A 21048-nucleotide genomic window follows, 5' to 3' on the forward strand; every position below is an offset into this window, starting at 1 on the left:
ACCACCAGCATCCAATTTGGTGTCTGCCACTTAGTAGGTGCTGAACGAATATCTGCTGAATATCTAAATGAATGAGTAATAAGGATTCATTTCACTCTTCCAGCCCGCTCTGATTTAAGCCAATAATTTTTCCTCTGCTAATTACAGTTTTTACTGGAAGCTAACAACTGGAGTTTTCTTGGTCATTTTAGGAATTCTAGTGAGTTTATCAGTACAAGTAGCAAGGAAACAGGAAACTCAAAGAAAAATGAAAACTGGAAAAAAATCTTAGCATAGTTCTGCATATAGTCATACTTTTTTTCTTATTAACTTTGGACTGGGTCTGTCTTGCCTCCCTATAGCACTTAAAATTGATCATATTTAATTTGGGAAACACATTTGTGTCAGGTTCTCATATGTTTAACATCTAAATGTCTGATTATCTTGTTCCTTTCAGACTACTAACTTTCTTGGATGGGGAATGGGTGCAAAGCCAAGATGGGAGTCAGTTTGATTTGAAAACATTTTTTTTTCCTGGTTATATACATATAAAAAATTACTTCCTGCTCTACTAAAGACACTACTTTAAAAATGAAAAGACAAGCCACAGACTGAGAGAAACATTTGTAAAACATATCTGGCAAAGGACTGGTATCCAAAATATATACAGAACTCTTAAAACTTAACAATAAGAAAACAAACAACAATTTAAAAATGGGGAAAAGATCTAAACACAAAAGAAGGCAAACAAGTGGCAAATAAGCATATGAACAGTTGCTTCAAGTCATATGTCATCAGGGAAACAGAAATTAAAACAACAATGAGATAATACTACACACCTACTAAAATGGCCTAAATCCAAAACACTGACAACACCAAATGCTGACGAGGACTTGGAGAAATAGGAACTCTTATTTGTGGCTGGTGGGAATGCAAAATAGTACAGCTATTTTGGAAGACAGTTTGGCGGCTTCTTAAAAAGCTGAACATACTCTTACCATATAATCTAGCAATCACACTCTTTGGTATTTACCCCAAAGAGTTGAAAACGTATATTCACACAAAAACCTGAACAAAAATGTTTACAGCAACTTTATTCATAATTGCCAAAACTTGGAAGCAACCAAATGTCTTTAAGAGGTGAATGGATAAACGATCCACACAATGGATAAACAGCCACACAATAGAGTACTTTCAGCAATAAAAAGAAATGGACTATCAAGCTGTGCAAAGACACAGAAGAGCTCAAATGCATACTGGTAACTGAAAGAAGGCAATTTGAAGAAGCTTTGTATGTAATTCCAAGTATATTTACATTCTGGAAAAAGTGAGATTTGTAAACAGTAAAAGAACAAAATCAAACAAGCAAAAAACAACACCCCCCACCCTTACTCCTGAAATAGATATTGCCCTGAGCTTAGGGGGAGGGATGGAGGGATAAAGAGGTGGAGCCATAAGGGATTTTTAGGCAAGTGAAACTACTCTCTATGATCCTACAGTGGTGGATACATGTCAAAACCCATTTGTCAAAACCCGGAGTGTACAACACAAAGAGTAAGCCCTACTGTGAATTCTCGACCTTAGTAAATAACATATCAATATTGGCTCATCATTATAACAACTGAGCCACAATAATGCCAGATGTTAACAACAGGGAAAACTTGGGGGAGGGGAAGACATAAGGGTTTATATGAGAATTCTGCACTTTGTTCAATTTTCTGAAAATCCCAAACTACTAGGGAAAAAAAGTCATTAATTAAAAAAAAATGTATTACTCCTAATCTTGGAAAACAAGCAAAAGTAAAAAGAAAAAGCTCTCCACTCCTCATTCCTACCATTATACAACTGTATGTTTAATTTTAAAGTTGAAAAGAATCCTTTAAAATAAAACAAACTAGGCAGCCAAGGTTAACAGGGTAGTCTAGAGAGTATGTGCTGTTTCAGATTTATCAAGTAAGAAAAGAATTTAAAAATAAAATTCCTATCAGCACGTTTTATGGCCATGCCATCAGCCTCCCATTCTGGAAGCGAAGTACCCTAACTCACCTCACTCACCCCGCCTTGCATTGTCTGGCAGCTGCGCTCCTGATGTCCTGGGTCAACGCCAGAACTTCACTTGGCATCCGCAGAAAGTGCATCCTGACCTGACACGCTCAGGAAAGCACCGGAAAAGTTCCTGCTGAACTTGCCTCAGATACATTTGCAGTCACAATCTAAGCAGAAATAATGACCCCAAACTATGCAACTTCATAATGTGCTTTAATGAGTTGCAGAAATGAGAACAGACTGTCACAAGGCCTTCCCTGAGCCATGCAGCCTTGGGAATGGTGGCTGAGCAATGACCTCCTGGACTGTGGCCACCTCCCCTCCAGCTTCAACTCCTCAGGCAAGGTTGGGATCTTGCCGCCTCAGCTGGCGGTGATGCTGACCTCTGTGGACTGCATCCATTCTCCTTATCATCCAGATCCCCAAATTTCAGGGAGAAAATTGTGTGCCAAAATGAATGTTCTCTTGTTGGTAGTCAACCTACAATTCCTCCTAAAAGTCATAGTTTTGGACAGAAGCCTCATTTGGGGTAAATGGCCAGCCAGCACTCCATTTGCATTCTCCAAAATTACAAAATAAAGCCAAACAAAAGCAAAACAACCCCAAATCCAGATCTGGGGGTGGTCTTTGAAGCAAAAGGAGAAAAGTATATGATTAACATAAATCAGGCTAAATTAGAAATGAAGTTTGGGATTAGGAGAGCTATAATCTCTTTTCTTTCTCCTTCCATCCTTTACCTTCATGCCCATAAACCTCAAACCGTGCAATCCTTATGCTGGCCTTGCCTCAATTGTTTTGCAGAAAACCAGAACACAAACATTCTGGTGATGACATACATATAAGAGATCTGTGCAAATATTCAGATCTGGTGGGGTTTAGAGCAATTCTGCCTTAAGGGAGGCTGGCAAAGCCTGGCAGAGTTTACAAAACAGAAATATCCTTTAAAAGCAATAATTCCTAATAATTTTAGAAATTGAGACACTATAAAAATCTGGAACACTCCCCTCCTCCTCCTCTACAGCAAAGTTACAAGTAAATTTGTTTACTTGTAAATTACTTGTAAATTTTACAAGTAACTTTGTTCTTCACAACTTCCTGAGAATTTAATGAGACCACTTGAGATAAATAAGGACACTTGTGTATTCCCAAACCTGGTTTGGAAAATAACAGCTGTAAAGACCAATATATTAGAAATACATTACACTCTCTAAATATCTTATTTCACTTCTGGGCCCATGGCTGAATACAGTGAGTGCTCAATAAGTGTTTGTTGAATGAATAGAAAATCATACATATATGGTTCACTTTTTCTCATTCAGTGTGGTATTGCAGAGATAGGGGTTATCTAGAGCAGTGGTTCTCAAACAGTAGTCCCCAGACTAGCGCTATGATGTCTCCTAGGAATCTGATAAAAACACAAATCCCTCTCCCATCCCAAACCAGAGATTGTAGAGTGGGCCCACTGATTTTGATGCACCTTGAAGTTTAAGCACCACTCATCAAAAAAGATCCTTTAACAAGGAGGTGTTTTTTCCCCACTTCCCATGCTAACAGAGTAAGAATTCTATGCCTCTAATTCCTTTACTATCTCACTGAGAAAAGTCCTGAGACAGGATTTACCAGTTTCACTGATGAGGGTTTACGGTGAATTCTGTGGCATCTGGGCAAGAAGAAAAGATGTCTCAGGTCAATGATGCCAAAGGAGGAGGCATTTAGAGTACTGAAGACTACCCATATATGAGGGCATAAGAGAGGCCTTGAAATCTCATGTGTGACATTCCATAATGGCATTGGATGCAGGCCACAGAGGCCCAGCAGCCTTCCCTTCACATAGGGTTTGGTTTCCATGTGCTTTCCCAATAGGGATTATATTGCCTTTGAGACTCCACTGCAGGAACATGCTCTTTTGGTCAAATGGGTGACATCTGAGCCTTTCATGGTCACAGTACTTGCTGTTTGGTAAGCTGCTTGTAACCCCTTCCAAACATAAGCAGGCAGTTCGAGGCAATTCTGACTCATGGATCTAAGGCTTTGTCTTGCCTGGAAGAGTGATCTAATTAAAAAAAAAAAATAGTTCCTCTCCAAATCAAGTTCAACTTCTAGTATCGTAATAGGCTGACCAACTCGTCTCTATGTGCCTGGAGCTGTCCTGGTGTTCGCACTGAAAATCTTACATCGAGGAAAACCTCTCAGTTCTATGCAGAACTACCTCACTTAGGTGAGGTATCACAGGAAAGGGTAGGTGGTCCCATTTCACAGTGATCTCTAGGACCCTCTCTGCATTATGGCCCCGTGTGATAACTGTTGTTAATGATCATGTTCTGAGACACTACAGAATTGTATTCATTGCACTTAGAATGAAAGGGAGTGATAGGTTTTAGAAAGTTTCAGCTGTCTGGAAAATGAAACTTACCCAGAATATCTCATTTCACTGATGAGATCTGTAGCCTATTCTTAACCAAGGGGCTAGAGTAATCATTTTAGAACACAACTCAGGTCAAGTCACTCCTGGGCTGAAAACGCTCAGCATTCTGCATTTCACAGACTTTATACCCTCACTGTTGTGGGCCTCAGTGCAACAATACTGGCAACCACCTGGAAGCTTATAAGTATTGCAGAATCTTTGGAGCCACCCAGACCTACTGAATCAGAATCTTCATTTAGACTAGATCCCTGGAGTGCTTATTATGTCATTAAGAAGTACTGACCTGGGACGCCTGGGTGGCTCAGTTGGTTAAGCAGCTGCCTTCGGCTCAGGTCATGATCCCAGCGTCCTGGGATGGAGTCCCACATCGGGCTCCTTGCTCAGCAGGGAGCCTGCTTCTCCCTCTGCCTCTGCCTGCCATTTTGTCTGCCTGTGCTCGCTCTCTCCCCCCCCTCTCCCTCTGATAAATAAATAAAATATTAAAAAAAAAAAAAAAAGAAGTACTGACCTGAGGCACCAGACTGCTTTGGTTGGTAGAGCATGCAACTCTTTTTATTTTTTTTTATTTTTTATTTCTTTTAAGCATGCCCCATGCCTAGCACAGAGCCCAACATGGGGCTTGACCTCAAGACCCTGAGATCAAGACCTGAGCTGAGATCAAGAGTCAGACACTCAATGACTGAGTCACCCAGGTGCCCCGAGCATGGAACTCTTGATCTTGGAGTTGTGAGTTTAAGTCCCATATTGGGGGTAGAGATTATTTAATAAATAAAAGTTAGAAGAAGTAGAAGAAGTAAAAGTAGAAGAAGAAGGAGAAGGAGGAGGAATAGGGGGAAGAGAAGGAGGGGAAGGAAGAGGAGGGGGGAGGAAGAGGGGGATGGAGAGGGGAGGAGGAGAAGAACAGGTGCTGATGTGGCTCCTCACCTGTATCATCTGGCTCTTCACCTCCTACCATTTCCTCTGGTTCTCCCAGCTCCCACCACAGGGCTTCTTTCCACCACTCCCTGTTCATGCAGGCTCTTCCCTCACGGCCTTTGCCATGGTATTCCCTTTGCCTGGAATGCTCTTCTCCCAAATACTGCATGGCTAATTTGCTCACCACTTTCAAGTCTTCTCAGTGAAACCAACCCTGTCCACCCCATTTAAAAGTGCTGTCATCCCCAACCCCCTCTTCCATACTTTGGCTACTCTGAAAGTCTCCCTCGCAGTATTTTCTCCCTCATAACACTTGACCCTTCTAACATCCCATACCACTGACTTTAGTACTATGCTTACTATTTATTGTCATCTCCCTCTGCTGGAACGTAGCACTGTGAGGACAGAAATTTTTTACTGTTTTTCCCTGATTTATCACATATGCCTAGAACAGTGTTAGTGCTGTATGTGGTGTGTGGGCTGACTCTTGCTACTTGTCCCAATGAGATTAGTAAAGAAATTTAGAATAATTTAGAGTAAGAAATTTAGAAAAGTTTAGATCATTTTGATATCGATACATCTAAGTATGCAATTATGTAACTAGTAGGTAACCTTTGAAAAACACAGGTTTGAATTGTGTAGGTTCACTTATACAGGGTTTTTTCCCAAAAGATAATTGGAAATTATTTTTAGATTTGCAACAATTTGGAAAAGCTCTTAGATGAACTGCACAGTTTAGAAATACTGAAAAAAATTAAGAAAAAGGTATTACTATAAGAGTACAGTATATAATACATATAACACACATTATAGCATTAATCAACTACTTATGTTATCAGTAAGGTCAACAGTACATTATGAGTAGTTAAATTTTTGATGCACCAAAAGTTCGACATGGATTTTTGACTGCGTAGTGGTCAGCACTCCTAACCCCTGTGTTGTTGAAGGGTCAGCTATAATTATTTTCTATTTTATTCACAAAAGTATCTGTGCAAATTGGAAATTAAAACAACCAACCCAAAACTGATCTTTTAAAACAGTATAAGAAGTCCGAGAACAGGACAGTTCCTGGCACTTAGTAAGTATTAGTAATTGCTGAGTAAATAGATGGATAATAAATATAAGGACAAATATCTAAAGAATACATTTTAAACAGTAAAATCAGACCAAGCCTGTCTATATGCCTATCTGGTCTAATTAAATAATTTCACTGCTTGAATTAGTTGCAAAGTGATTCTTATTATGTACTTCCTAGGTATTCTGTGCTTTCCTCTTCTATGTAAAGATGAGTCAGGCTCAGATGGACAAATTAAGGACTACTTCTGAGACTCTCTGACTAAGGTGCTGAAGACAGCCTTTGTACAAGCTCCACATCTGTACACTTCTTTGCATGCCTGCCCTGAACAGAGCTGGCCTGACAGGAGCTTTAGATTTATTCCCCACCTTCCTCCACCCCCCACCCCACCAGACCACTCCATACAACAGTGAAGTTATTAGCAGTCATTGGAAGTTACAAGGCTAACTTGTTGGATGTTAGGGGGGTTTTTTTATACTGAAAGATCACAATATTCTCGTTCAGTCTTCCATAGAAATATAGGTTGAAACAATGGGTAATTCAAGGCAAAAAATTAAACGCAAAAGTATAACTTGCTGAAATGTTTCTTACAGAATATACTCTTATTTCTGCAGCTGATAACCTTGAAAACATATAATTGGAGAGCTTCTGCTCTTTGATCCATCTTTGCTACTTTCTACATAATGCATTTTCCTGCCTAAACCTTTTTCTTTCCCCCACTCAAAACAACAGCAACAAAATAAAACAGGTTGGATAACTTTAACCTGATCTAGTGGTATACTATCCTATATGGGGGTGACTAAGAGACATTTATTTTATTCCAGGATTATTAGAAATACATTTTAAAACTTTTCTCTGCCTCATTCAAGAGCTTCATTACATTCTTGCTTCCATTATATTTCATCACGGCTTTGGATGCTCAAGAATTCAGTTAGAAGATGTAGGCTAGGGGCACCTGGGTAGCTCAGTGGGTTAAGCCTCTGCCTTCAGCTCAGGTCATGATCCCAGGGTCCTGGGATCGAGCCCTGCATCGGGCTCTCTGCTCAGCAGGAAGCCTGCTTCCTCCTCTCTCTGCCTGCCTCTTTGTCTACTTGTGATCTCTGTCTGTCAAATAAATAAATAAAATCTTAAAAAAAGAAAAAGATGTAGGCTAGGCTGTGAGGAGAGAATACAGAAATGAAAAGATAAAATCCCAGAGAGTTTAAAATCTAGTAGATGAATGAAAATATAATGTAAGGCAGGATGTGATAAGTACTAAAAGAAGAGTCAAGGGAGTCTTGACTCCCTTGAACTATGGGGAATCAAGAATGGAGAGGACCAGGGAGAATGAGTGGCTCAGTCAGTTAAGCATCCTAATCTAACTCTTGATTTTGGCTCAGGTCATGATCTCAGGGTCGTGAGATTGAGAACTGCATTGGGCTGTGTGCCAGGCATGGAGCATACTTAAGATTCTCTCTTTCCCTCTTCCTCTGTCTCTCTCTCCCTCTTCCTCTCAACTCATGTTCTTTAAAAAAAAAAAAAAAAAAAAGAATGGGAAGGACTGAAAGTGAACAGGAAGAAGGATAGATGGGGCAGAGGGCACTGTGTGAGCCATGTCACAGAGGAGAGGAAGGACATACTAGGTATGCTTGGAGAACAGAGAACAGTTTGGATATTCTGAAGCAAAGAATGAGGAAGAAAGATCAGTGGAAGATAGAGCTAGAAAGGAAGTTTAAGACCATACCAGAGATAGCCTTGAATGTCACACCGAGAAATTTAGAGCTGATGCTGAAGCAATGGGGAGCCATGGAGGAATATGGAGGAAGGGAATGTTAGTATCAGAGTATGCTTTAGAAAATCTCCTCAGGGGGTGCCTGGGTGGCTCAGGGGGTCAAGCCTCTGCCTTCAGCTTAGGTCATGATCTCAAGGTCCTGGGATCGAGTCCCACATTAGTCAGCGGAGAGCCTGCTTCCCTTTCTCTCTCTGCCTGCCTCTCTGCCTACTTGTGGTTTCTGTCTGTCAAATAAATAAAAGAAAAAAAAAAAGAAAAAAATCTCCTCAGATATCTGTGCAGAAGATAAGTTGAAGGAGGAAAAGAACGGAAGCAGGAAGACTACTTTGGATGCTATTTACAAGAGTGTAAGGAGAAGTAATGGTGATAGTGGCAAACCCAAGAGAAAACCATCCAGATTGGAGGGAAAAAACAAGTGTGACAGGAAAGTGCATCTGAGCCACTTATAGTAAGTCAGATGTGTAGCTTATTAGTGAGCTTGACTTTGGAAATACTTTCCTAAAGACCAAGAAAGATGATTATAATCAAACAAATCTCTTTAATAGTTAACTCAAAATACAATATATTTTTACTTCCTATAGACTCCTACCAAAATTTAGTGCCTTACAATAAGAACTTTATTTCTCTGTTTTTCATACTTATAGATTAAATTTGCATTTATATAATATCAATAGCAATGAGTACAACAGCAACAGCTGAAATAATGTACCGTTGTCATGAACCAGACACCATGCTGTGCTCTTTGCTTGTACTACCAGCTCATTGGATCCTGAGGATAACCCCTCAGCTATGAATTACCATTTCCTCGTTTGATATGTGTAAGTACTGAGATAGGGATTTGTTTCATAACTCAGTTAATACTACACAGGAGAACAGAGATTTGAATCCAGGCAGGTCTCATTCTAGAATCTGTGCCTTTGGCTACTCAATCATACTTAAAATTTTTCTTTTTACATATATTTTAAAATAGAATGTCAAAAGTGAACTAAGATTGGATGGGAGAAATTGAAAACAAACAGCAAGATGGTAAGATTTAAGGCAAAAATACATCAATAATCACATTAAATATAAATGGTCTAAACAATACAATTAAAAGGTAGAGATTGTCTGTTTGGATAGAGACAAATGCCAACCAAATTCTTGCATAATGGATTCTGCTCTACCACACTGTCTTTTCCCTAAATTTCCCCCTTTTTTTGTACTACTCCTATCCCTACCTCATTGTGGCCTTATTCCTGAACACCATCTGGCTGTGTGGGAACACTGAACACAATGGGGCTAATATTCCCTTTGATAGATTTATCATTTTCTGCATACCCATTTAAAAGGCTCTGCTATAGTACACTCATCCTCTCTTGTCTCTCTCCAAGAGCCTAAGTTCCATATAGACTGAAGTCCTAACACACTTATTGTACATTCTTCACTTCATATTGTACTACTTTGTTACTAAAAAACAGGCTAAGAAGAAATTTGGAGAGACCTGAGAATTTATTGCATATTCCAGAAAAATAGATGAAGTCAATACTGAGTGTAATGTCAGTATTTTAAGCTGAAAAAGTTTCTTTCTTTGGAAGATCCACATTGCTCTTAGTATCTTCTGGTTCTTAAGTATTTCTTACAATAATGCTTCTATTTTATCTTCCAGAAGTACACATAAACCACACATTATAGCCACACATAAACCCCAAACTAACTTTCACCATATTCTGAAGCAAAAAATTTAGAAAGGGGGCCATAAATTGCTATTTCCCAAAGGAGTGTGGCAAGATGTGTGTACTCTTGCTGAAAGAATTGCCAAATGTATTGCCAAAAGAGCAGAACTACTCTCTAAATCCATATTCTTTACAAGCCCTAGATTTTGACCCAAAATGATCTGTTCCACTGGACGCTGACCAGTTGTCTGTCTTTCCTTTGACAAAATGAAATTGCGAGGCAGTTTCCTAATTTGAGGTTCTTAACAGGTTAAGGGAAATAATGGTCTTTGATATTCTCTTTCTTCCCTCAGAGAAGTAAACTTGAGTGGCATGAGGAAGCAGTAAATGGGTACCTTTATTTTTATTTTTATTTTTTTAAGATTTTATTTATTTATTTGACAGAGAGAAGGAGAGCACAAGCAGATGGGGTAGAAGGCAGAGGGAGAAGAAGATTCCCTGCTCACTTGGCAGGGATCCTGATGCAGGGCTTGATCCCAGAACTCTGGGTCCATGACCTAGGCCAAAGGCAATCTCCCAACCAAGCCATCTAGGCTCTCTATGGCTATTTTTTTAAATAGATTTTATTTATTTATTTGACAGAGAGAGAGAAATCACAAGTAGGCAGAGAGGTAGGCGGGTGGGGGGACGCAGGGGGGAACAGGCTCCCCCCTGAGCAGAAAGCCTGATGCGGGGCTCAACCCCAGGTCATGAGATCATGAGATCATGACCTGAGCTGAAGGCAGAGGCCCAACCCACTGAGCCACCCAGGTGTCCCATGGCTACTTTTAATACATGTTTTGCTTCCAGCCTTAAAGGCTGCACAAACCTGAATTTTTCGCTAACATTAAGTCATATTACTGAGTCCTACTTTTTAGATAGTCCTGCCTAACCAACTCATCAAAAAATACACAAGCATGCAAAAGGGAGAAGCAGCATGCAATTCAAAATGTTCTTACCAAGCTTTGTAGGGGCTCCTTTTGAGGGACTTGGTCCTGGGCAACCTGGGGCAGCATGGCATGTCCGAGAAGATAGCAGATCAGTCCCAGAAATGGAGTGCTTCACAAAGAAGAAGAAGCAGCGTCAAGGACATAGCTTCCATTTAACTAAGGGACCTTTAACCCTGATGATATGTGGAAGAAGCTAAGTATATTTGGGTCATGTGAGTTGCCCCTGTCTTGCATGAGAATTGAGTGGAGGTCCTCTCCTTGGGACAATTAGTAGCAGAGTCTCAGCACCTTTTGCTTAATTCATTTATTTCTTCCCCTGAACAAGTCAACTTAGCCCTCTCTTAAATTAATTATAGTCCAGAATATAAAAAACAGCTATGTGCTGATTTTCTCCTATACTTAATTTTTATCCCTAAGAAAGAAAAAAGAAAACCTATAGGAAGGTATTAATCTACTTAACATTTCTAAGTACATCATCCAAAGGATTTTGTTTTTTTAATCTTACATATGCTCAGCAGAGTTACTGGCAAAAACTGTACATTTTCTTCATTTCATCCTTTCAACATCAAATAGTAGGCAGCAAAAATTGGATCAGACTTCAAAGCCTGCTGTGGGCTCCAAGTCACAGAGAGACGCCTCCATTTCACATATTGAATTCGAGCAGGATATCAAAGTGCTACCAAAGAACCTCGGGTCCTTACTCAAAAAGAGGCTCTAACATCTGTAGAGAGTGGAGTGCACAGACAAATCACCTCAGGGAGCAGCTAGCATTTATTCTCAGCAGCAAATTTCCAGGCTTTTGATTCTCTCTTCACTGTACCTCCCTGTCTCTCTGCTGAACCAAAGTTCTTTAGCAAGCTGGGCTTTTGTCTCAAAGACTTCAAAATATCACTAACAGTTTCATGTTTGGATGACCTGACCAAGCAGCCACAGACAGGCTTCACAACCATCGACTTGGACAAGTCTGAAATAAAGATACACAGTCATTTTGGAATCAAGGTGTCCAGCTACCTTATTTGAATGTCCTGCGGAGACATCACACCCTTTTGGAGAACACTGGGTTTGTGGATGCCTAAAAAGAAAAATAATCATTTATAAATGACTTGAAATCATGTTTTAAGAACTTAAAGAGGATTGCTTTCCTCCAAAGAGGTATCAGAACATACTATGTTCCCATTATTTTCCATTCTGGTCCTCAATTAAAAGGACATGGTCAACTGAAGAAAATGCATCCTACTAAGTATTACTCCTATAGTCCTAGTCAGCCTGAGGTTCTAAGACTGTAGTAGCTGCCCTTTTTAAAGTTGTATGATACAATTTAGTTCACTATTGGGCTTTCACAGACTTTACCAAGAAGTCAACAAAACTGATGCTAAGTTTGTACTTCCCAGCCAGCACACTGTAATCAAATTGTTAGATAATTCAAAATAAATTCTGTAGTCAAATAAGTATGGGAAATACTGAGTTGTACAGTTCAGGAATAATCTTTTACTATCACAACATTCATTTATGGATTCCTAAAGGCAGGGTTGGAAGGTGGGTGTAGTTTCTCAAACTAATTTGATCAAGCAACTTAAAAAATGATAATCTACAAACACCTATTAAAATACTAATGTTTTATGGAATAAAGTTTGGAAAAATCAATTGTACTGTATCCCTAATTTCTAGTAATTGAAAGCCATTGTATAAAAGTGTGGTAATTATTACTCACTGTTAAAATACGAGCTGGCCCTTTCAGATAGAACCCAGCAGAGTGCAAAGCACTGACTAGGGGAAAAGAAATCTGGGTTCTAATTCCTGTGTCAAGATCCCTGGTGTCTCTCTCTCTCTCTCTCTCTCTCTCTCACACACACACACACACACACACACACAGACTGGGGATATTTCTACAGTATTCTGGTTTCTAATTTTCATCATCTGTAAAATGAAGGGATTGAGATAAACCATTCCTAAGGTATCTTCTAGTTCTATATTAAAAATTGTATTCTTTATTGAAACTGATAAATTCATTTTCTGTATTTTCTATGAACAGTTCATGGATAATACCTTCAAAATACATCCATATGGAGAGTATAAGCAATATCTCATTTAAAAAATATCACATCATGGGACGCCTGGGTGGCTCAGTTGGTTAAGCAGCTGCTTTCGGCTCAGGTCATGATCCCAGCGTCCTGGGATCGAGTCCCGCATCGGGCTCCTTGCTCAGCAGGGAGTCTGCTTCTCCCTCTGCCTCTGCCTGCCATTCTATCTGCCTGTGTTCGCTCTCTCTCCCTCTCTCTCTCTGACAAATAAATAAATAAATCTTTAAAAAAATATATATCACATCAGTACCTGAAGACAGGAGACTATAATGATGCACTTATTTGTGTACATATTTGTTTATCATATATCTCCCACTATGGAATGTACATTCCAAGAAGGCAGGGATCGGAGCTGCTTTATTCTATACTCTCCATCAGCACCTAACCCTAGGAGCTGGTATGTTGCAAAGTGCTCAATAAATATTTGACAATATTTATTTGAATGAATAAAAGAATGATTAGTAGATCCTCAAATATGAAGATCAGCAAGAATACCCTTAACATTAACATTAAATAAATGAGCTTTTATTTATTTATGTATTTATCCCCCTCCCTTTTTAAATTGACATATAACGTATTGTTTCAGGGGTATAAGTCTGTGAATCATCAGTCTTACACAATTCACAACACTCACCATAGCACATAATGAGCTTTTAAATAACACTTCATATTTTAAAAAATGCTTTTATAATCTAATGAGAATTTCACAACCATTTGAGCTAAGTGCTTTAATTGTTCCTATTATATAGATGAAGAAACTGTAGTTCAGAGAGGGTAAGGAACTTGGCTAGGGACCAGGTTACTACCTGGCAGAGCTAAAACACTGACCCCTTTTGGTCTGACTTCAAATCCTTTGTCCTCCTCTGAAACTTGACACCCTCTATACCTTTTGGTTTCTGTGCATCAGACCAAGGAACTCATTCCTGTCAGCCTAGGCAAGTCCCAATGGTTCTGGGACACCTAAATGACAGATGGACTCTGAGGTCCTCGAGGAGTGAGTCCTGGAAAGGTTTGAAGACAATCGAAGGAAGAGAGGTTAGCTGTCACATTACTATGGGCTTTCTAATTTCTACCCTACAAGCCCCAACATGGAAATGAAACCTCTTAAGAACTCTGCTCACTTGTATGGCTTTGTAGGATCCAAAAGCCAGGAGCAGACATCTTCCAACTCTCCGCTGAGGGTCAGCTCAGCAGTCTGAGCCCCTCCTCGTTCAAGCCCTTGGGAGAATCTAAGGCAGCTCAATACAACGTTTATATGTATTACTTGGTTTTATAAAAGCAAGGATGGGATGGGTAGTAATGATAGGCAAACAGATTAGAAAACACCTGATTTAAGCAAATACTTGACTAAAGCAGATTTCTTTTTTTTTTTTTAAGATTTATTTATTTATTTATTCGACAGGCATAGATCACAAGTAGGCAGAGAGGCAGGCAGAGAGAGAGAGAGGTGGCTCCCTGCTGAGCAGAGAGCCCGACACGGGGCCTGATCCCAGGATGCCGGGATCACGACCCGAGCCGAAGGCAGAGGCCCCAACCCATTGAGCCACCCAGGTGCCCAAACTAAAGCAGATTTCTTTCTCAAGAGGCTTTCCAGAACCTTTAGCTTAATGCCATGCACAGTGAAACTCCACCAGTAGAAAACAACACACAGCATTTCCCAGATGTAATCTTAGAGTGGCACCCTTCTCCCAGGGAATATGTTAGGGGCCTACTGGTTCCTATAACATGCCTTAGGAAATTCTAATCTGAGCAGCCCTTATTTGAGACAAATCCCAACCTGCTATTATGGGCCACCTAGGTAGTTAAGCCTGTTGTGTCTGCCTTGGCTCAGGTCGCGATCCTAGGATCCTGGGATTGAGCCCCTCATCAGGCTCCCTGCTCAGAGGGAGTCTATTTCTCCCTCTCCCTCTGGACCTCCCCCTGCTCGTGCATGTACTCTCTCTCCCTCAAATAAATAAAATCTTTTTAAAAAATAAAATAAAAAATGGTATAGTTTTCTTCAAAAGTCTAACTGCCTCAACTCCTTTGCAGCAATTTATCTGATATTTTGTCATCTGCTTCAAGGACTTGAGACTGGCAGTCAATGATAATGCTCCATAAGCTGTCACTTAATGAAATAAGTAACAAGCACAATAATAAGGAAAATCACAATAATAAAAAATAACCAATGCTTATTGTATGCATATATCTCACCAGGCATCGGTCAAAGAATGGATACATGGTCATTTCATATAACACTTCTAACAGCCATGTGAATTGGTTATATTTTTATACCCATTTTACAGGTGAGGGAATCAAGGATCAAGAAACTAATGACTTGGTTCATATCATAACTAGTGCATAAATAGTGCACCACAATTTGACAAAGTACAACATCCATTCATAATAAAAACCTCAACAAATTAGGTTGAGAGGGAACATACATCAACATAATACAGGTTATACATATGAAGAACCCACAGCTAGTACCATCCTCAATGGGCGAAAAACTGAGAGCTTTCACCTAAGGTCATGAACAAGACATGGATGTTCACTCTCACCACTTGAATTCAACATACTACTAGAAATCCTAGCCATTGCAATCAGACAACAAAGAAATAAAAGGTATCCAAATTGGAAAGGAAGAAGTAAAACTTTTCATTATTTGCAGATTACATGATACTATATATAGAAAACCTGAAAGATTCTTAAAAACAAAACAAAACAAAACAAAAAAACACCTGCTAGCACTGATAAACTCAGTAAAGTCACAGGATACAAAATCAATGTTCAGAAATCTGTGACACCTCTATACACCACTAATGAAGCAGCAGAAAGAGAAATTAAGAAACCAATCCCATTTACAATTGTACCAAAAATAATGATACCTAGGAATAAACTTAACGAAAGAGGTAAAAGACCTATACTCTGAAAACTATAAAACACTGATGAAAGAAAGTGAAGATGACAAAAGAAATGGAAAGACATTTCTATGCCCATGGATTGGAAGAGCAAATATTGTTAAAGTCTCTATACTACACAAAGAAACTATACATTTAATTCAATTCCTATCAAAATGCCAACAACATTTTCCACACAACTAGACCAAATAATCTAAAATTTATATGGAACCCCAAAAGACCCTGAATAGCCAAAGCAATCTTGAACAAGAAAAGCGAAGGTGGAGAAATCACAATTCTGGATTTCAAGTTATATTACAAAGCTATAGTGATTGAAACAGTATGATACAGGAATAAAAACAGACATGGAGACCAATGGAACAGAGTAGAAAACCCAGAAATTAACCCATAACTATCTGATCAATTAATCTTTGACAAAGAAGGAAAGAGTATCCAACAGAAAAAGGACAATTTCTTCAACAAATGGTGTTGAGAAAACTGGACAGTAACATGTGGAAAAGAAACTGGACCACTTTCTTACACCATAAACAAAAATAAATTCAAAGTGGGTTAAAGACCTAATTGTAAGACTTGAAACCATAAAAGTCCTGGAAGAGAACACAGGCAGTAACCTTTTTTGACACTGGGCATAGCAACTTTTTTCTAGATATGTCTCCTAAGGCAAAAGAAATGAAATAAAAAATGAACTACTGCGACTACATCAAAATAAAATGCTTCTGCCCAGCAAAGGAAACAATCAATAAAACTAAAAGACAACTTACAGAATGGGAGACTATATCTACAAATGACATGTCCAATAAAAGATTAGTATCCAAAATATACAAAGAAGTTACACACTCAACACTCAAAAAACAAATAATCCAATTAAAAATGGGCAAAAGACATGAACTGACATTTTTCCAAAGAAGACATCCAGGTAGCCAACAGACACATGGAAAGATGTTCATTATCATTTGCCATCAGGGAAATGCAAATCAAAACTACAATGAGATATCATCTCACACCTGTCAGAATGGCTAAAATCAAAAACAAGAAATAGCAAGTGTTGGCAAGGATGTGGAGAAAGAGGATCTCTCCTGTACTATTGGTGGGAATGCAACCTGGTACAGCCACAGTGGAAAACAGTATGAAGGCTCCTCAGAAAGTTAAAAATAGAACTACTCTACAATCTAGCAATTACACTACTGGGTATTTGCCCCCAAAATACATAAACAACAATTCAAAGGGATACGTGCATCCCTATGTTTATCACAACTTTATTTATAATAGTGAAATTATGGATGCACTTGTTCATCAACACATAAATGGATAAAGACAATTTGGTGTCTATACATAATGGGCTATTACTCAGCCATAAAGAAGAATGAAACTTTGCCATTTGCAAGGATGTGGATGGAACTAAAGAGTATATACTAAGCAACCTAAGTCAGAGAAAGAAATACCATATGATTTCACTCACATGAAGAATTTAAGAAATAAAATAAATGAGCAAAGGGAAAAAAAAAAAAAGAGGGAGAGAGAGAAGAAACAGACTTTTTTTTTTTTTAAAGATTTTATTTATTTATTTGGCAGACAGAGATCACAAGTAGGCAGAAAGGCAGGCAGAGAGAGAGGAGGAAGCAGGCTCCCTGCAGAGCAGAGAGCCCAATGTGGGGCTCGATCCCAGGACCCTGGGATCATGACCTGAGCCAAAAGCAGAGGTTTTAACCCACTGAGCCACCCAGGTGCCCCGAGAAGAAACAGACTCTTAACTATAGAGAACAAACTGATAGTTACCAGAGGGGAGGTGGGTGGGGGGATGGGTTAAAGAGGTGATGGGATTAAGGAGGGCACTTGTCCTAATGAGCACGGGTGATGTATGGAATTGTTGAATTAAAATATTGTACGCCTGAAACTAAAACAACACTGTATTTTAACTAACCAGAATTAAACTAAAAACGTTAAAAAACAGCACAGCATAAAACCTGCTGACATAGAAAAAGAGATTCCAAAGGGAAATTATTGAATTAGGCAAGGATTATCAAGAGCTCATTAGACCTTCTGAGAAATGCTTGATAGTTAATGGGACAGTCCTATGCTGCCAAAGCACCTCCACACTGAGTCCGAAGATTAATTGGTCAGGAGAGCAAGGTAAGGGTACATCTTAATCCAGCACTAGTTTTAGCACCACTAATGCCTAGACAACATTGTCTTGTGGTGTGAGGCAATGTGAAGTATTTGACATTTATATATATATATTTTTTAAATTTATTTATTTGATAGACGGAGATCACAAGCAGGCAGAGGCAGGCAGAGAGAGAGGAGGAAGCAGGCTCCCCGCTGAGCAGAGAGCCTGACGTGGGGCTCGATCCCAGGACTCTGAGACCATGACCCGAGCCGAAGGCAGCGGCCTAACCCACTGAGCCACCCAGGCGCCTTGACATTTATATTTTTTGTTTCAGTCAAAAACATTTAACTTGAATGTAATCAAAGCTTTCAATCTTCCAGTTTACCTAGAACACAGGGTATCTAGGGATACGCTAAGACCACAAAGAATCAAACAAATAGAGAAGGTGAGCTATAATTAGCTCAGTCTCTTAAAAAAGTCAATGTGATGAGAAAGTGAGTATTCTCTATTAAATGAGATTTAGGGACATAACAACTCAATGCAAGGTAATGACCTGAACAGGATCCTGGCCTGGACAAAGAGGTGTAGGGGACATTTTCAGGACAGCTGGAAATTTGACAATGAATGGGCATTCGATGGTATTAAGGAATTATTCATTTTTATTTATTTCATTTTTTTAAGGAGGCTCCATGCCCAATGTGGGACTTGAACTCACAACCCCCATGAACAAGAGTTGCATGTTCTATTGACTAAGCCAGCCAGGTGCCCCAGGACTTAATCATTTTTAAAGTGTGAGATTATTTTGAATCTGTAGGAAAACTAAAAAATACAATACTATCCTCAGCCTCCATTAGGAATCACATGCTAAACAGCAGAATTAGTGACTATGTCTATCTATCTATTTATATGTAGATAGACATATATCTACCTACATATGATGCTCTGCATATTCCAAGGGCTCCTCTAGCCTCTCAGAATCCATGACTAACGTCTTAAGCAGATTGCCTCCAGGGCTTAGCCCCTCTGCTGCTTTGCTGCCATCAGTTCACTCAGCTGTGTGTTCTTGGGGAGACAGAAAAAATCTCACTCCTCACTGACAGTGCTTCTGCTGGGCATCTTCCCTGGAAAAGTCCCCCCAAACAAAACTCACATAGAATTCTTTCTTAAAGAATGTGACTGGATGAGAGGCCGGGTGCCGGCTGGCTCAAGGGAGTGGGGCTGCTGAGAATGCCCTACCATCTCTCTTCTACAGCAAGGATGCATGAGGCCAGCTGGCTTTGTCATGCTGGGCTGGCAGCATTCAGTGAAGTCACCACGCTCCCAAACTGGGTCTCTGCTTTCATAGGCTCCAAAATTCAGTCTGCCAGTTCTCTGAGAGGTGATGATTTTTTTAGAGTGGAGTTGTATGAGTTGTATTAACCAAACTCAGAAGAGTCAAGTTTGGAAAGTAGAATGCCAGCGTGTGATTTTACAGTGTGTGGTATAATCTGGACCATACTCTCCCCTTCACTAGTTGGCTGAAATAATCTGGAGACAGAGTTATGCATTAGAATTAAAACAAAGGAAGCAGAGTACTCTTTGAGCACTGATCAATCAATCTAGTCTTGTAACTGACCTTTTTTCTACTTTTGGGTTAGAATTAGTAACTTTTTTCCTGGGTGGGAGTAGAGACACACTAGTCACACTCTAACCCTCTATTTTATAAACTTCATTTACATTTCTTTTTGCAGTTTTTATTAACGTTGGTGAAATCTGCAAGATTATGTCTTACTTTTATCAATTATAATTTAGAATGGCTGGTAGACAAATGAAAAAATCCATTAGTCGTTCATACTTGAAAGCACATTCTAATTTCAAAACAGGATAGGTCGCTGCTAATTCATTGTGGGTTGATTTCTGTTAGCTTCCTGCTGTCTCTAGATTTGGGAGTAGTTCTCATCGTAAATTCGTGTCGTCCATGACAGCCCTGGGAGAAAGGCTAATCAGCATAACCAAGCAAATTTGTTCCTGCTTCTTTGATAGCCCTGAAAAAAGAATCTGTTGTATATGGAGCTCTTAATAAGAAGAGGCCAATTTTTTGTTCCCAAGCAGCAGCAGCCAATCCACCCTCCAGAATATAAGCTCAGACCAAGATATTTTAATATTGTAAGATCCGCATGAATCTTGAGGGAGGCACATTTCAGACAAATAAGTCATGGAAATTACCATGAAGGATAATAGAAAATATAAACATCTTTGCAAATGGTTTCAATTAAGTTCAAGGTAAGGTAAATAAAGACATTTAAAACATGACATCAGAGCGAAGGACACTGTCCTTTGTAAAAGATCCTGTGCTGACCTGAGTGTTAACAGGACTTCGATACAAACTGGCCACAGATCGAACCTCAACTGGCCACTCTAGCATTCTTATTTAGTTCTTACATGGCACCTGTGAGGGTTGTGGGTATACTAGATCCAAATCTCCCCATATTGTCACTGTGCATCTACTCTTCCCAAATCTGCATCAGCTAGATATTCACTGCATATTCTCCTTACTGCTTGTATTTATTTAAACAGCTCTAAAGACACAGAGGATTGGAAGACAAAATGTTCTACAAAGAACACAAATTATCACATTAAGTTTAAAGGTACCCAGAATGTGTAAGATAATGCATATTGTATTATAAAACTTAAAAAGCTAGGATTTCTAGAATGCTTTTGTGTTGTTTGTTTAAGATTTATTTACCTAGTTGAGAGAGATAGAGGAGGGAAGGGGCAGAAGGAGAGAGAAACATTAGCAAACTCTGTGCTGAATGCAGAGCCTGATGTGGGGCTCCATCCCACAACCCTGAGATCACAACCTGAGCTGAAACCCAGAGTCAGATGCTCAACAGACTGAGCAACCCAGGAGCCCCTACAATGCTTTTGTTTGCTCTTCACCACCATCACAGCACATCAGCATTTGCCAAGCCCCCACTGAACCTCCTCAGGGCTGTAGTCATACTTCTGTGCTTTTTCCTGGAATCATGTCTCCTGTCTGGCCATTGCACCCTCACACTTTAGCTTGGGTGTCCACTCCTGAGAAGAGCCTTTTCTGCCCACCCTGGCCACCTCTTCCACTCTGGGCTG

The 21048-nt window shown here is 39.6% G+C and overlaps 1 protein-coding gene across 1 annotated transcript in view; it reads right to left on the reverse strand.

The window, feature by feature from the left end:
- MYO3B (myosin IIIB) overlaps window positions 1–21048 on the reverse strand; it is a 201112-nt gene that overhangs the window by 74904 nt on the left and 105160 nt on the right. The window contains exons 13-14 of the mRNA XM_082689208.1: window positions 11864–11924; window positions 10862–10961 (exon numbers count right to left, since the gene is read on the reverse strand). Of these exons, the coding sequence (XP_082545334.1) occupies window positions 10862–10961; window positions 11864–11924 (161 nt within the window). The remainder of the gene's footprint in view (window positions 1–10861; window positions 10962–11863; window positions 11925–21048) is intronic.

Source organism: Mustela nivalis (genome assembly GCF_964662115.1).
Source record: "Mustela nivalis genome assembly, chromosome: 11".
Taxonomy (NCBI): domain Eukaryota; kingdom Metazoa; phylum Chordata; class Mammalia; order Carnivora; family Mustelidae; genus Mustela; species Mustela nivalis.